Here is an 18,013-nt window from a genome sequence, read left to right on the forward strand (position 1 = left end):
ATATTTCCACAGTATCAGCACAAATGACGTTAGCAGCGAGCGGTTCCCTGTACCGTGGTATGGATAGAGCCTTCTGTGTTAGAATGAAGAGCACTTTAACGAAGCGAGGATGCCACTTCAAGTCATCTGGATACAGGGTAAGAGAGTAATAACATTAGAGAAACTAAAGAGTTAGAAGTGAAATCAAAATTACTGTAGACATTGATGAAGAAAATACAGAAGAAATATTATACATATAAAACGTATCTATTATTAATAAAATGACACATTGCATTTGCGAAAATACTTCTAATTCTTTAGTTATTAAATCATTTCGATCCCATTAACAAGCCTGCTAAAAAAGATAAAGAATAAGACACGACAGCTATGTTTATCATAAAGATTTATTAATTTCCGAGTCATTAGTAGATGGGACTGAAAATTTGTGGACATTTCTCTTATCTAGTGTTTGAGATAAAAATGTACGCTGAATTTTCATTTTCAATCTAGGTTGGAAGAAGCAAGGAGGGTGATACGGCAAGATATGGAGAGGGTGGTAACTGGCGGGTGGGTATCATAGACAACAGATTAATGAGAATAAAAGAGTTCTGTTCATGTTTATGATCGTGATTTAGATTAGTGTCTATGGTTACTGACTTCATAATTGCTGTCTTCGTTTAATTTGATCTTAAATTAGATACAGGTATTAAATACTACATATATGAAATGTTATTGTTAATTAGGAATTATTTACAGATTTATTCATGTCTTTTGATATATTACCTTTAATGAGAAAACTTAATTCACCCGTTTAATATACACAGGGATATATTAAACACGAAGTTAATATACGTTTTATAACCGCTGAACACAGCGTGGGGTGCCTCAAGGCAGCAGCCACGGCCCATAATTTTTGTCTTAACTCGGTGTTAGGAAATAAAATGTGATTATATCTTAACTCGCAGTATTATATAGTAGGTGCGTAAAATTGTTCTTAATAGATTGTTCCGTCGTGGAAACGGTACTCTTGTTTTATTTAGTACTACGATAAGAAGTGTGAGATAAAATACAGCCCGTGAATTTCTTTTGGAGGGTCATTTTTTTGAGAAAACACGCTCTTACAGGTTGTTGACGTTTTTTATGTAAATTATTTTCTTTCTTTTTCATTCATTATTAGATTAGGAAAGGACATACTTTAGTATTTATTAACAATCCTGTATAAGGTCTAAAATGGATTTTATTTGTATTACTAGATTATTATTGTAAACAATATAACGATACTTTATGACACTCGCAACCAAGTCACGAAGCGTGAACAAATCTTAAGTTCAAATTAGAAAATTAAACCCATAATTTCAATTTATCTACATCTAAATGGCTCATACAATTCGCAAATATCGACGAAGCGATTAGAGAAAAGCGTTTATTACTGATTCTACGCCAACGGCTACATGTTATTGCTCGAATTTGGTCAAAGTTCATACTTTATTGTTTTGCCACTTATACCAACATTGCTAATAGGAAAAGGGTTGTGTGAGTTTGTGCCAATTGAGCTGCCTTGCAGCAGAACTGTACTTTAAACGGGCTATTAAGAGTTACCTGCAGACGTGACTCTCAGCTTCTTATGGCTAAATCTTTAGCAGTTCATTCCTCATTTTCGACACGTATCGTATTACTCCCGGCTTGCGAACTCTTGATAGAATTTCGCTCGGTAACTTCGAGAAAAATAACATTGCGAAGTCACATAATTTGTTCAGAGTTAGATCTATAACTATGCTGGGTATTATTATGATCTGATAATAAGATTTATGAAGCGAATGGCTTAGAAAATTAATGATTATCACAGAAGTATAAAGAAAATTACTTTTTTGGCCGTAAAAAAATTATTTTTGGCCTCTTTTGTGGAAAATTAAATTTGGAGCCCAATGTATGGAATAAAAAAGACAATGTGGATAAAAAATGTCCTTTAAAAACGATGTGTCGAATTGATTTTGTTCCTATTTCTCTTTCCTTCTTATTCAACACAACATCCTGCAGTCATTTAACTACTTACTACTTAATTAATAGATAAAAGGGAGATTAATACAGTTCAGAACGTAAACCATTGTTCCCAAACTGATGGCGATTTTCAGTGTTCTTACAGTTGTTTCCATCTTTCCAGGTGGTCCTCATGCTCTGCAGACTACGACCGCAATACACCTTCTCACACAGTCGGAAGTCGCCCCCATCACTCCTGGGGATGGTGGCGCTGGCGATCGCACTCCCACCACCGTCAGTTCACGAGATTAGATTGGAGTCTGATATGTTTGTAACGAGAATCAACTTCGACTTTAGGATAGCCCACTGCGAGCCCAGGTATTGGTCAATTAACATCTTCATTAGATCATAGATCACATCACCGCTTTACATAAGGCGGGATAGGGGTCAAGCGCCTGCATATGAAATAAAAATAAAATAAAAAAATAAGTTCTTTTCCTTTGTTGTATTTTTCTTAGTAATGTATTAACTGTACCTAATCTTTAATCATTTCTGAAATAAAATATTTTTATTAAATATATGAAACGTTTAAGCATTGTTCCTAATAATGTAGTAATCTTCATATTTTCTGTAATAAAACCTTCTAAATAAACGTTTACTTTAATTTAATTTCCTACTGGAACAAAGCTACTATTAAAATTAAACAATTCCAATTCTCTAAGATACTTGTTCTCACTCCCGAAAAATAATTATTGAGCATTCTACATGAATCGTCATTAGTTACATATTTAGTTCATGTTATTAATTTTGCTATTTTTGATTCCCAGCAGGGTACAAGAATTGCTCGGATATACAGCAGAAGAATTAACGGGCAAGAATCTGTATGCACTGTGCCATGGAGAGGACGCCAACAAACTAAGAAAATGCCATGTAGATTGTAAGTACTTTCATAATTAACATCTGCTTTTAGTGAAATATAATGCTAATATAATTTCTTACTTAAATGTATTAGCCGAATATATCTGAGACGAATGATAATTTTAAAGTTATCACTTATCATATTAAATTCTTCCGTCACAATTTCTTCTGTTCTTATATTTTAAGCCCCTGCTCCGCCATCTTGTTTTCATATGTACATGTCAAGTCTGGTGACTACATTAAAAAGGACTATTGTTTTAATAGACTATTAACAAACACCTGGCGGACACACTTAGGAAAATCATTGTGAATTATCATCTTTTACCTTAATAACGTCGCTTTGAAATTCAACAGCCGCTCACTGACGGAAGTTTAGAACATAATCATCCAATTTTATTATCTCTGTACAAATTATATACAGTGTCGTCAATTTGAACATCAAAATGTCGTCCGCGTTTACGGCTGTATCCAAATTACCCGCTTTCTAGCAAACACCCGGAGTTTTATGTTAATAAAACAATTGTCATTCTACTGGCCCTCCGTCCGTCCACATTTGACCGGCATCTGACAGACATTCCGTATTTTAAATTCAAATTAATGTTCTCGTAAAACTATCAACGGTTCGGTTGGTAGTGAAAAAGTTTATAAATGACGTCACGCGATCGTGATTCGTGTTCGAATCGTCAGCCATTTTGTATTCGATGCTCGAAAATTTTCTGTTACGTAACTTTATATTACTATGGAAATCCTGAATTTTACTGAAAATCTTTTTCTAGATTTTGAAATATAGTAAAGACACACATTACACACGTAACCAAAATATTTGGAATGCTCCCATTTTAAGAGACAAAGAAACGGTTTTTGATATCATAATAATATTGATCACAATTTTCCTAAATTCTCATCTCATACACTTCCTACGTAAAACCTGAACAAAGATAAAAGAGATAAAATACGTCATTACTATAAAGCTGAAGCCATCTCAAAGAGCATTAAGGAACGACATTTCCCACGAATAAACCGGGGAAAGGAAACGAAATGATGGCAAAGAAATTATTATTCAAATCACAGACAAGACGGACCATACGGCGCTAGCTCTAAATTGTATTCTTTATACATGCCATAATAGTAATAGAAGGTATGAGATATTATATTAAGTTTTAGGTTATATATGAATTTGCGTATATTGTATTTTATATTATTTTTGTAATAGAGACCTTTTATATAAAGATGTACAGATAACGTTACGGCATATGAAATATTCTCGCTAAGAAAGGTTTCTTTTACAATATTTTATCTAGATTTAGTTGTAGGAAGTATGTTATAATTATTAATTACTAGCTTCCGCCCACGACTTTGTACGTGCATCCTCATTTTTCCCCGTTCCCGCAAGAATTTCGGGAAATCCTTTCTTAGCGGATGTCTACGTCCTAACATCTACCTGCATGCCTCAGCCCGATACGTCCAGTGGTTTGGGCTGTGCGTTGATAGATCACTATATCAGTCACCTTTGAGTTTTATATAAATATATAGATTCCTGTAAAGTCCTGTAAACTTGTAAAGTTTAATTGAATATTTTATACTAAGATTTAATCGAAAAAAGATCCGTGAAAATACGTTAAAAGTTTGGAACGTTCATATTTCAATTTAAATGCATCGAACGTAACATTCGAGAACAGAAATCAAAATTTAAAATTCGAAGGGCGCGAAAATAATCGTTACTGTTTACAGTTTAGTATCGAAAGAGGATCGTAAATTTTCCTGCTACCTTGATGCAGACGTCTTGACATGGATTTCTATAGCCGATGCCTGAATACTAAGTGACGTTACGACACTTGATAGATTTCACCACATACCAGGTCATGGGTGGACACATCATCGAACAATTCGAGCAGGACAAATTCAATTTAAAACTGAAGTATTCGATCCTAACATAGACATAGACATAGACCAACATGTATTCACAAAAAAGACACATATTACAACTGACAATCATAATACAATCAAAAGACAATAAACTGAATAATCAAACGAACCAGTAACTCAAAGAAAAATTGCAGAATATATTAAACTTGCAAGTAACTTTAAAAACAGTAGCCCAATAAAACCACAGAACATAGTCATAAGTAAAAACAATAGTCTTGCGTATTAAGGTAATCCGACATTACCTAACGTAATTTAAAAGCCAACAATAGAACGGTTAGCAAATGACGCCTAATATCCTGGCGTGACTCCAACGTATCGCGATTCAAGCAGCGAATTGACAATAAACAATAAAACAACAAAACCAAAAAGCAAATTGCTAATGATTCACGTAGTACAATACACATGTCAAACACTTTGTCCTTTGAATGCGAAGAATATAATGCGTCTATTGCTTTTAATTAGACTCGAACACCATAAACTTATTGGTAACTAATTCAAGGTCGTCCTGATTAGTGTAGATTAAAAGTGTATTCATATTGATTGTTCGTTTGTATTCATCAATAATATTTATCTTACTATTTCTTTTTGATGTGAAACTTCTTTGGGCGCGTTGATTGTAAAAATTTCAAATTTGCGTCGTGACGATATTGTCACGTCATGTCACGTAAAGCAACGATTTTGGTACATTTGAATCTTGCCAAAGAAGTTTCAATTCTGACACGTGTGCTCGGCACACATGCTCTTTTTTTTCTTCTAGTTTAGCGTATTAATGAACTTATGAATTTAATTATTTAAACTCCTGAGTCCGCTTTATCAAAATCTTTAGCCAAATTCAATGTTGTCTTATTTTGTTACAGTAATGAACAAAGGGCAGGTCCTGACGCACTACTATAGAATAATGAACAAGCTCGGCGGCTACACCTGGATGCAGACATGTGCTACCGTCGTCTGCTCTTCCAAGAACGCTGAAGAACAAAATATTATCTGCGTCAATTATGTTATTAGGTAAATTTTCATTATTAATTTAGTTCTCATTAATTTATAGAATACTAAATTGATTTACAAGATTTTGGACTAATAATATAATATCGACTGTACTAGCTATATTAAAACTTTCTAGTCATTATTTACTTCATTGAAATTTAGTGATTTATAACAGTAAATTTCAATCTCGATTATTTCAAGCTGCTTTGTTAATCCAAAGAGTAATGAGCTCTACCTATCTATTGTTTATCAATAAAACACAATTTTCCTGAACGTTAAGTATCAATAGCATCAATGCAACATATCATTAGCATACAATGGTGAGGAAAATAGTCTAGATCGTACGCTTTATGCCTTGATGTACGTATGTCTAAGTATCTATACTTTGTTGCAGTGGTCGAGAGTATCCAAACACAGTGATGGATTGCTGTCAACTAGAAGAAAGTGTACAAGGTGTGAAGAGAGAAGAAACTACTGGGGATCCAGAAAATGGTCCTCCAGATGCTGATGCTCCGGGAGCACCTCCCCCTACAGCGAGACATGCAAACGAAAGAACTGAAGCTCCATCCAATAACGATTCCGCTTCAACGGCTCCACCAACGTCCGACGTTACACACCTTACGAGACTCAGTGACACGCAACCCATACCGCTTCACACAACTCCAGAAAGAACTTCGCCAATGCCTGCTCGAAGACTGAAGAAACGAAAGCACACTACAGAAGAAGATGAAGCTGACAGAGAGGAAGAAAGACGAAAGAGCTCTTCTAATCCAGGCGCAACTATATCTCCAGTTGAACGCGACATGACCAAAACGACTCTTGCTATGCCCGAAAATACTGACGCGACTTCAGTAAGGGATCTAGAAAATGCCATGTCTAAACATTTACCCGCATTAGATGGCAAAGAAATTTCTCACCGCCCAACAGATTTCTCAACGGACGCTTTGCTCAAACAACAGCAACAGAAGTCGACTATACAATGGATAGGAACACAAAATCACCCTCTGAATCATCTTAATAGACAAATACCTGGAAATCATTCGTCCACACCTGCTTCCGCATTACTCAGACAGTTATATGCTAACAGGGAAAGTGTTATCAGAAGCAATTTCTTAGGAGATGCGAGAACGGGTGGTTATTACTCCGGTGACGGTCAGTCTGGGCCTTTACCCACACCTCCAGGAAGCGAAGGATCGGGGTACGGCGAACAATTGGGACACAAAGGCACTGATATAGGTTCCTTAGCGTATGGGAGTTACGCAGACTATCATTCCGCGATGACCCCACCGGGTTCGGTTTCACCTCGAGACAAACAACAGTACGCGCTGCCATACGATAATAACGCGTATTCGGAAGCGCTAAGGCACTCCTATTTGAGTGACACCACATTGCCATTGAAACCTCAAGCGTATTCCGCTGTCCCTGGCGCATTAGACTATGCGTCATCGTTAGACCAGTCGCAGTTTTTCCATCCGGCACCATCGTTCCATCTCTATCACCCGCAGGCGCACTCCGCTCACCCGTCTCACTCGCACCAGCCAGTAGACAAATCAGCTCCACCAAATACTAATTGGTATTCAGCTAGCTCATAGCTATATTGATGACAAACTTTCACAGTAGCGTCCGAATACATTCCCAATATGTTGGTCTGTCGACCAAACTCGTCGCTTATAACTCTATAAAATCGTGGTTGTGTAAATAATTTATTTTATAACATTCCAATTTAGATATAATTTACGGAAAGACTTCGTCAATACTCATATGAAGAACTGCGGCGGTTTTGCAGTTACTATGGTTAAACGAATTATGGATGAAATTTTACGAGATTTTTCTTTACACACTTAGTAAATGATCGCTACACGAGTAGCCATTACCCGTATAATATTGGCTATATTAGATAGATAAGCTATTTATATAGCTTCTTGCATATCATTTTAAAACATAACTTAAGCTTCTGTAAATGAATGTACAATAGTTAGCACCTGACTGTACTTAGATTTATATTCTAATCGAGTAATGTAATTTGTAAATTATAGTAGATTAGTAAGTCCTGTATATTATTTTATTCGAAATAAGATTTCATTGTACATACGTTGTTTAAATAGCATTTTAGTTTTTTGACAATGCTCAAAGACTTCTGTTACGTTCTCTTGTTAGGTTATTATTATGTTTAATTTAAACTTTTGGATATGTTCGCCGTAATTAATGAATTTGTTATATCGAAGCCTCTCTAAGCAATTTAAATTATTTTTAACACCTAACGTGACCTAAATGTATTGTCATGACAAATATAATTGTGAAATACTCATATGTTTACATTCCATGTTATAGTTTTTTGTTTCGAAACAATTTTGTTGTTTTTTTTATACAACTGAATGAATATTTAGGCGTTGAATTAATGCTATCGCGTGCAATATGAAGTTATTGATTTCAATAAAGGGCTTCGTTAATATATCGTAATTTAAGATATTATAAAATTGTAAAGTTGTAATTAATTGGTATTAAGTATGTATCGAAATTATCTGTTGTTTGCGTTCAAATTACGAACTGAGGATATTTTTTTTTTTATTTTACATGGAGAAGAAGTGAATTTTATTTGTCCAAATAAAATACTTATTAAGAATTTTCAAACCTGGTTTTTATTTTAGATTTATAAGCAACTACCTAACTACAACCTATTAAAACTAAACCAAAGTATGGTTAGATAACGCCGTCCCCGGAGAATAAAATGATAACTGCAAAAACATAACTTTTCAGGAAAAATAAAAGGCCGATAAGTGACTATAACTTGCCAAGCAATAGACGTAGAGAGATAAAAAAAGGCGCAGTGGTAGCTAATTTTTTAATCTTTTATTATGTTTAAAAATAGTTTTAATAACTTTGTTCCAAACTAAAGAAAATTAAAATTTAAAAAGTCATCTTATATTGTGGATTAGAGGGGAAAAATTACAAAAAAAATTGTGTAGATATATTAGGCTACGTAGGTTACGAAGTAACTATTCTCTAATCTGTGACGTAGGGTTCAAATATGGGAAAACAAGAAAACTATTGTAATGGCAGCTGTTATCATTCTCCGAAGACGGCGATAAGTTTTTTTTTACATTTTGATGCCTAATCGATTATTAAATAAATTAAAATTCCTGAGAAAATTTTAAATGAATCTACGAAGGTACCTAGTTCAAAGTTAAGTCTGATTTATTCATATACTTAATCATAAATCAATAAAGGAAAGTGCAGTTAAATCTGTGAAAAAAACCATTAATAACGTAATTAATAAATCAAAGATTAGAATTTGGCAACTGAAATCTTAATAACCGACCTGAGGCTCTGACCTGATCTCTGTATTTTTTAACATTTGCTAACAATGAATCCTTGCTAGATCGATGTATCGTCAATCGTCCCCAACGAACATATACGAGTAAATCGTCATGCTGATTGCTGCATGCTAAATTTTATGAAAATTATTGGAGACGCTTTCAAGGTTCATTTGTAGAAAAATAGACAAAAATAGCTATTTTTTTATCTTATACATGGCAATTAATACATATAATATCTATTTGCTAGTAGGTATCTTATTAAAAAAAAAATTGATGAGCACCAATTTGTAGCATGGAAGATTTTCCAGCATAACACAAAAGCTGTGGTTGTAGCTTACGTTGATATGTACTCAAATTACGTAGTTACGTTAGTAATTAGGTAGTTTGTGTTTTTTATTGTTCAAATACATAATATATTTTCTGTCTGCGTAAAATATTTCATTTTTATATGGGTAGTGACATCTACTGGAACACAATTTAAACATATAGAACAAATGAATGAGTTGTCGGCTCATTGTAGCACGCCATCTGTCGTTTCGTTTCCGGTGGCTCGATAGATGGCGCTAAAATCAATCATGTGATCAAAACAATACAGAATAACTACGCTCTCCGGTTTTTTATTCTTATTGATGTTTATTTATTTATCATTACACGATACTAAAGTGAATTATTATATTATTCAAAATAATACAGTGTGTCAGTGTGCGTGTATTTCAAGCCTTTTTTATTGTTTCTTGATAACTGCGTGAGGTTTGAAATTTTAATAGATTGAACTTGATCAAGTCTGTACATAATATTTGATAGGTAATTTTTGTGGTAATTTTATTAAATTATTGTCAGTTGGATTCATTTTAGAATCTGCTGTGGACTGTGGTACTGGTACCTCTCCTTTTATAGATATTATAAGCACAGACTAATAATAATATATGTACTACGTATACATATAAGTATATTTTTTTGATTAAATAGCCGGATTTTGAAGCATTCATTGTTTCGCCAAATAAATCTAGTATTGTTTATTTCTAAACTAATTATAAAATATCAGTTGCATAAGGCGTTGTGACAAAGTTGCAACTATCTTTCGATATAAATATAATATGTATAATTCATTATTCAGATCATCATCATTAACATAATCATCAACATGTTTATTTTTTTAGTTAGGATTAGGCAAGCATTTGACCATCGGTTCACCTGATGGAAAGCGGCAAGCGTGATCTAGGATGGAGCATGTTTGCCTGTCAGTAAATATCTATAATTATAAAAGGTCATTTATCCCTTGAAATATCACTAAATAGTATAAAACAAAGTCGCTTCCTCTGTCCCTATTTCCCATGTCCCTTTGTATGCTTAAATCTTTAAAACTACGCAACGAATTTTGATGCGGTTTTTTTTAATAGATTCAAGAGGAAGGTTTTAGTATATAATTTATTAGGTTTAAGACAAAGCGGGCGAAGCCGCGGGCGGTAAGCTAGTAAAAAAAACACACATTTAAAATCTATATTACTTTATTACACTAAGAACACAATAAATTGTAAAAATAACTTACAATGTAAGTGAAAGCATTATACAAATAAAATATAATGTGAATATTCAGTCTACACTGGACGGACCTGGGTTGTACTATTATAATCTATATTCACTTATATCTAAGTTTTATAAACATAAGAAGTATAAAAATCAGATATATTTAAATAAAAAATAATGCAAATAATACAATTATCGTTTCAGTAAAAAGATACACAAATCAAAATAAATGGTATTTTACATTATCTCCTCGCGAAATATAATTAATACAGCATTTTTATGAAATATTGTCCCTTCAAAAATTACAAGAATAACTGTAAAAGTATCATATTCTTATGATAGAAAAATAATTTTCCATATAAATAGACATATAAATTTTCATACAACTTCCGGGACAAGATCCAAAATCCAACAAACATTATGATGTAATTTAAATAATGAAGAATGTTACTAGGTATGCCAAATCCCTTGAAATTGTGTCTCAGTAAAGCCTGTATGTATACAAATACACTAGTTTTTGTCGTAGTCAAAAATACCAAGTAGTTTTGATTTTATACGCATTCAAAGTTTCGAAAAATATCGAGTCCCGCTAATAGTCACGTGACCGCTTGTGACGTCACGTCACAACGCACCGCGCGGCCGCGTCCCCGCGCGGTGTGTATAAAGCAAAATTACCAATCTTCTATTGGATGATACGTGTAATATTCAAGACCAAATCTAAAAAATAAAATATATATCAAACTAGATGATATGTTCAACGATTCTGTTTAATCAAAAACATAAAATATTAAAATTTACTCGATAAAAAAAAATTACCAAGTTAGCTCTAATTTTCACACGTTTACGTTTTCTACTTGACATGGTAATACTTATTATGATTTTTTTTTCATAAACAATTATATTAAAACATTTGCAAGATATTTGTCAGATCATTTTGTGTAATTACTTTTAGTTTTGGTTTTATTTTTGGCGCTCTTTTTTTCTCGAGATAAACGTTTGGTTTTGTCACGATAAAAGTGGTTTATCGCAGATAAAACACTTTTATCTGCATTTTTTAGATTTGGTCTTGAATATTACACGTATCATCTAATAGAAGATTGGTAATTTTGCTTTATACGCACCCTAGTATCAAGTCGGCAGCGCTGTAGTAGGTGTTATAGCTTGCGCAGTATTTTGATGGGTTTTCGTCCGCGAATTTCGTTAATAGTCCAATAATAGTAATTATTATTCGTTTAATAAAATAACAGTCATGCCAAAGTTTCATCTTTATTTAATAGTTTCTCAAAATATTCTATACGATTGCGTTTTTGCACTGCTGATCTCTGAGGTTTATCTTCATTTTCCTGTTGACATTTGAATTTATGTGGAACTATACCCTGTTTTTGTTTAATTCTTCCCCCGACCAACTTATATTTTAGTATAGTTCTCCATATCATTCTCAACTTAAAACAAGAAAAAATCTTACTAGCCATCTACCTATACTTAGCCCATACGAGCAGAGCAGAAGCACAGTCTAGTATAGATTAAAACTTGTATAGAAAACAAAGGATAACGCAAAACAGCTGCAATGTTCTCAAAAATTATAATATGTAGCTTACTTCCTTTGCAACTATAAAAAACAACTTATCCGGCGAATTGGTAGTTGTATTTTTACATTTAGGAACAACACATGATTTTCTGGTATTTGGATTGGACATTTTTAAAAGTATTTAATTATAATTTCGACGGCGCGGGCGCGCGATCGCTAGCGGACTGAGTGAGCCAGATTGAGCGTGTTGTAGTGTGACGTCACACCATCACCGGGCGTTTACAACTTGTTTTACTTCTAAATCGGAAAATAATTGACGTATCGAAGTAATTTTTTCACTAGTATTATTTATTTTTGACAGAGAATATGGAGTGCTAATAATCAAAATTAGTGAACATTCTCCATTGGAATATGATGTTAAAAACAATGAGGCAATATTATTTTGGTCGGCAATTTTTAGCAAGGCACTTATATAATGGTTTAACTTATCTAATACAAATATACATATTTATATGTAAAATAATGGTAAATCAGTTCATTAATACACAGTTTTATACTTTAATTAATTTTGTGCTTAGCTTAGTAACAAAAAAAATCTGCAAGAAATTTTCACTTATACATTTTAAGTTTACTCGTAGATCTAACAAAGTCTCAATAATTTGTTTATATACCTACATACATTAATCTATATCTATATATGTATATATAAATGAAACCCGTTTTCCTTGGTCACGGCATCACGCGTGAACGGGTGGACCGATTTCGATAATTCTTTTTTTATCATATTCCTTGAAGTACGAGGATGGTTCTTATGTAGAGAAAACGTAAATATGTAGCCGGGGCGGACCGCTAGTTGTATATAAATTGAGAAAAAACCCTCCAATAAATTCTAAGACCTGCTTATTAAACTGGTATTGTAAATTCTATGAAAATTGATTCATAATTTTGTATAACATTGAAACAATACCCCATTCCTATATTAAAAGACAAAGATTTTCTTTGAAAATGATTACATCATACTTTCTATAATATACAATATCAACGATGTTTTTTTATTACAAAAATAATTTCTTTTATATAGGAGTGGGGTAAATCTTATAACTAGGTTAGTATTCCACTAATATTTCTATATTCGGCGACTGCATTTCCAATATAATTTGGTATTGCGATAGCACACACAACCAACAATAGATCTGAAATAGAACACATTGATTATAGACATTTCATTAAATAGGAATCTCTAAGCTAAATGAATTATAGGTGGAAAATTCCTCAATGTAGGTATTAATCTATACTAATATTATAAAGCTGAAGAGTTTGTTAGTTTGTTTGTTGGAACGCGCTTATCTCAGGATCTACTGGTCCGATTAGAAAGAATATTTCGGTGTTAGATAGCCTATTCATCGAGGAAGGCTATAGCAAGCAATAAATAATTTTATAATAAAGTACATACACTTATAGAAATATATAATTACCCTGTTTCCAAAAGATAATCCTACTAACCATCGTACTCTATTTCCTACTATAATCCTGCTAATCTTAACAAATACTATAAATGCTCTGTCTGTGTGTCTCTTATTCACGCCTGAACTACTGAACCAATTTTGATGAAATTTGGTACATTTTGTGACTAAAGAAACCGCATGGTTTCAACCGCATAGTGGTTTCATCTCGGAAATTGAACACGCTAATCTCAGGAACTACTTTACCGATTTAACCGATTTTTATAGGCTATAGACTATATTATAATATCATCAGACCAACAGGAGCGGAGCCACGTGGATTAAACCGCGAAGCGCAGCTAGTCCATACTTATATTATAAAATATGCGAAAGTAACTCTGTCTGTCTGTCTGTTACTCAATCACGCCTTAACTACTGAACCAATTTGCATGAAATTTGGTATAGAGATATTTTGATACCCGAGAAAGGACATAGGATAGGTTTTATCCCGGAAATCCTAGGGGAACGGGGTTTTCTTTGAAAACGCGGGCGAAGCCGCGGGCGGAAAGCTAGTATTATACATATATGCGAGAGTTTGTTATACTCTTTCACGCAAATACTACTAAACCGATTACGACGAAATCTTGTATGTAGGTAGCTGAAGACACAGAATAAGACATAGGCTTCTTTCTATCCCGGAAATCAATGACAAAATAAATGTTATAACTAATAACTTACGTTATATGATACCCAGAGGAAGTTTAGCAAGGCAGCAAATGTGGCGTCCAACTGTAAACAAATAAATTAATGAATACCAGAATAAATATTTAAACAGTACTTTCTTGTGTTTTATTTTACGTGTTATTTATAAAAGACTGAATTAATTCATTTAACTGTTTATCTTGACGTTTTGAACATTTTGTAGCATTAAGCATGCGGATGGCGGACTGACATAATTAATTTCTTAATATTAAAAGTAAATTAAAGTTTTTGGTGACAAAAATAATTAAATGAGGTTATATTAGAATTACTAAGTGAGCAACTGACTGCTAGCACCAAAACGTCAAAGAACAGCAACTAACAAACATTAATTTGAGGTACTTAAAATACAAAATGAGCAGGCTCTTCATAATATTTGAGCGACCGAATATTTTGTTTGAGGTCATCATTACATCCTGCATTTTTTCATTATTTGGCATATATGAATTATTTATAATTATAATGAGCAGCATTTTATGTTAAATAAGGTGTTTCATACAGAAAAAAAAACTAAAAAATACCATAATGGGCAGAGCAGGTATTAGAGGTCAATTTCTTATTTTATTTTATCAAATAGCTATTTAACGAAACACTATTAGCCAATAAAAATTATTTCTAGAAATTTAGTCTCACAACTATCTAAATTAACCGCTAAGTTGGTATTTGAATATCTCAAATGAATTACAAACCATGGGAATCACAACACAATTTTAGTACTTATGGTCAATCTGTATTTTATTATCAACCAATATTCGTCGCTTGTTAAGTTTATTTGTCGCACACTTACCGAAAAAAGTGAAAAAAAAAGTTACCCAAGAATTTCGAAAATTTTCAATAAAAGACCGCGGGCGGAACGGCGAGTAAATTTCTTTAAAAAAATAATGTTATGATTCTACTTACATAAATATAATAGCCACCAATAAGCCAGAGGCTGAATATAATTTGAAACAAGATGATGAGCCCCATTGTGATCATCCATGGCAACATAAGGCCTCGCATCCATATGTTCATACCGATCACCTGAAAATTATACAAACATTTGATAAAATAACTAAGTAGAATATTGTTTAATCCCTACTAATATTATAAATGTGAAAGTAACTCTGTCTGTCTGTCTGTTACGCTTTCCCGCTTAAACCTCTCAACCGATTTTGATTAAATTTGGCACAGACAATCTATAGACCCTTAGAAAGAACATAGGCTACCTTTTATTGCGAAATATGTACCACGGGCGAAGCCAGGGCAGACCGCTAGTTTAGAATATCTCTATAAAATATAATATTTTCCTTTTTCCACTTGCGCATTATAATTTATTAGTATTATATGCCCAATGCCCACACTTATATACCCACAGCTATTTCCTTAAATAGAAATAAATCTATACTAATATTATAAAGCTGAAGAGTTTCTTTGAACGCGCTAATCTCAGGAACTACTTGTCTGATTTGAAAAATTCTTTTGGTGTTAGATAGCCCATTAATCAAGGAAGGCTATATATCATCACTCTAAAACCAACATGAGCGGAGCATTGCGGGTGAAACTGCGGAGCATAGCTAGTGTTGACTATGTATCATTACATACATAAAATGTATGTATCATGATTCATGATACATACATAAAATGTATGTATCATGATTCATGACATACATTACATACATACAAATTTTTATGAGCACAGCTAGTGTTGAATATGTAATGGGAAATTTTTATATGAATGATGTTTCCCCAAGGTAAATAGTAACCTATACCACTCTTACGCCTTGTAGCAATCTCTAGAAAAAAAACATACCATAAAATTGCTTGTTATGAAAAAAGAAAAGACAAATGACACACATTAACCATAAAATATAGTATAGATAAACCATCTAAATTGGTTCAGCAGAAGAGGGTTGAAGAAGAGACAGACAGACAGAGTTACTTAGTTAGGAGTATTTATTAAAAGCTTAAATTAAGTATATTTACTCACCATCAATATAGAAGACACAATCAGTGTCGCAAGAATCACAATAAATATTATTCCAAACACTTGCAGAGCTGAAAATAATAAAGTCAATCTTATATATAAAATTCTCGTGTCACAATGTTAGTCTGCATACTCCTCCGAAACGGGTGGACCGATTCTCATGAAATTTTCTGTGCATATCGGGTAAGTCTGAGAATCGGCCAACATCTATTTTTCATATGTACCACGGGCGAAGCCGGGGCGGACCGTTAGTTTTTATATAAGAATTAAGAACTAAATCACTTTTTTTTTATATTCCATGTAATCATACAGAAATGTAGTAAGTTTACGAGTAACGGTAATTTATTTATTAAATAATGTACATTATTATGTATTTAAAAATGTGAAACAGAGCATCTTAATCTGCTTTTTTAAGGAAAATTTGGATTCACATTGCGGTTAATCATGAAACTTCAATGACACAATTTCGGACATAAATACAAATGAAACATCTTAGAAAAGTTTTAACTTACATCCTCTCACATCAGCCTCAAATAGTGGATTCCAGAGTTGTGTAGAATCTCCTCCATCCATTTGATAGGCTATAAACGTTATCAATATTATACCCATAGCAGCGGTATACACGGCTACAGCTCTGCTCCCACTTTTTACGTTCGAAGACCAAATACATGGTGACCAACAGGACTCTAATACCGGCATGATGTTTGTATATTTACGTCGTGTATACCAAGTTAAGAGATTCTCGTACACTGAAAAAGGAATATTATTATAGAAAACAAATGTTTGAACACTTTTACAAGTGAAGCTTTATTGGGCCACACCTATACACACGTTGTTGTTTTTACCTTCGTATTATTCGAGGTATTGTATAATTTCGTCAACTGGATTGTTAATATTTATTCATCTTTTAATGATATATTTTCATAATAACACTAACACAAAGTTTTATTAATTAAACTTAAAATTAACTTGTTTTCAAATTCAAATCAAAGGACTTTTGAAAGCTGTTATCTGACGCTTACCTCTTGTCAAACGTCAGTAACGTCACAGATAAAAATTTCAACGGATTTTAAACGATTGCCATTACAAAATATTTCTAAAGAAATAAAAGAAAATAGTAAATTAGAATATCGCATTACATACATAATTAAATAGTACATTATTTTTTACTTCAGTATTAAGATATCTGAAAAGCCAGTGGATATTTTGAATGCACAGCTTTATAAATTAGATAACTTAATTGCTTAGCTTGAGCTAATTCTATTCGTTTTAAACAGTTTTAAACTCCATAATATCTACTCGCAACATGCTACGGTCGGCAGCCAAGACCTTACAGACACTATTGCAAATGATTGCAAGACTCGTTAGCTTTCTGCTTAGGCTTTCTGCCAAATGACACATCAATAATCTAGTCTTTTCTTTATTCTTAGGGTCGTTTCTTTGCGGGTAGCTTTACAAATTGTATCGCAATTACATAATAATATACGTATAATAAATGAATTATTCATACTCACACTACGTTTACTATAACTATATGTAGTGCATTGCTCCTTTATTGCACGGTGGTAGTTTAATGATTGATACCTTTTTTACTCATATTAAGTTTATATTTTTAATTATAATAATTGCGACCTAAACCGATTGTCTATAATTCATATTGCGTTGTTAAAAAAGTAACGTGATTAAAGGGCAC

The 18,013-nt window shown here is 33.0% G+C and overlaps 2 protein-coding genes across 5 annotated transcripts in view; one reads left to right on the forward strand and one right to left on the reverse strand.

Moving 5' to 3' along the window:
- The window catches only part of trh (PAS domain-containing protein trachealess), a 157,315-nt gene extending 148,906 nt beyond the window's left edge, over positions 1-8,409 (forward strand). For all 4 annotated transcript variants that reach the window (XM_090113548.1, XM_090113549.1, XM_090113551.1 and 1 more), the window contains 5 exons: positions 13-137; positions 2,141-2,334; positions 2,784-2,893; positions 5,658-5,805; positions 6,179-8,409. In XM_090113548.1, the coding sequence (XP_089969674.1) occupies positions 13-137; positions 2,141-2,334; positions 2,784-2,893; positions 5,658-5,805; positions 6,179-7,376 (1,775 nt within the window). In that variant the 3' untranslated portion in view covers positions 7,377-8,409. The remainder of the gene's footprint in view (positions 1-12; positions 138-2,140; positions 2,335-2,783; positions 2,894-5,657; positions 5,806-6,178) is intronic.
- Positions 8,410-11,061: 2,652 nt separating this feature from the next.
- Positions 11,062-17,342, reverse strand: pasi1 (septate junction component pasiflora 1). Its single transcript, XM_090113856.1, has 6 exons — positions 17,166-17,342; positions 16,833-17,069; positions 16,324-16,391; positions 15,258-15,377; positions 14,337-14,387; positions 11,062-13,349 (listed from the first exon to the last, which is right to left on the reverse strand). The coding sequence occupies exons 2-6, from the start codon at positions 17,017-17,019 to the stop codon at positions 13,263-13,265; spliced, it is 513 nt and encodes a 170-aa protein (XP_089969982.1). The 5' UTR covers positions 17,020-17,069; positions 17,166-17,342; the 3' UTR covers positions 11,062-13,262.
- Between the last annotated feature and the right edge of the window lie 671 nt (positions 17,343-18,013).

The sequence above is a fragment of the Colias eurytheme genome, chromosome 20 (assembly GCF_061535395.1).
Source record: "Colias eurytheme isolate Ceu_HAF_F1 chromosome 20, ilColEury1 Martin Lab GWU primary, whole genome shotgun sequence".
Classification (NCBI taxonomy): domain Eukaryota; kingdom Metazoa; phylum Arthropoda; class Insecta; order Lepidoptera; family Pieridae; genus Colias; species Colias eurytheme.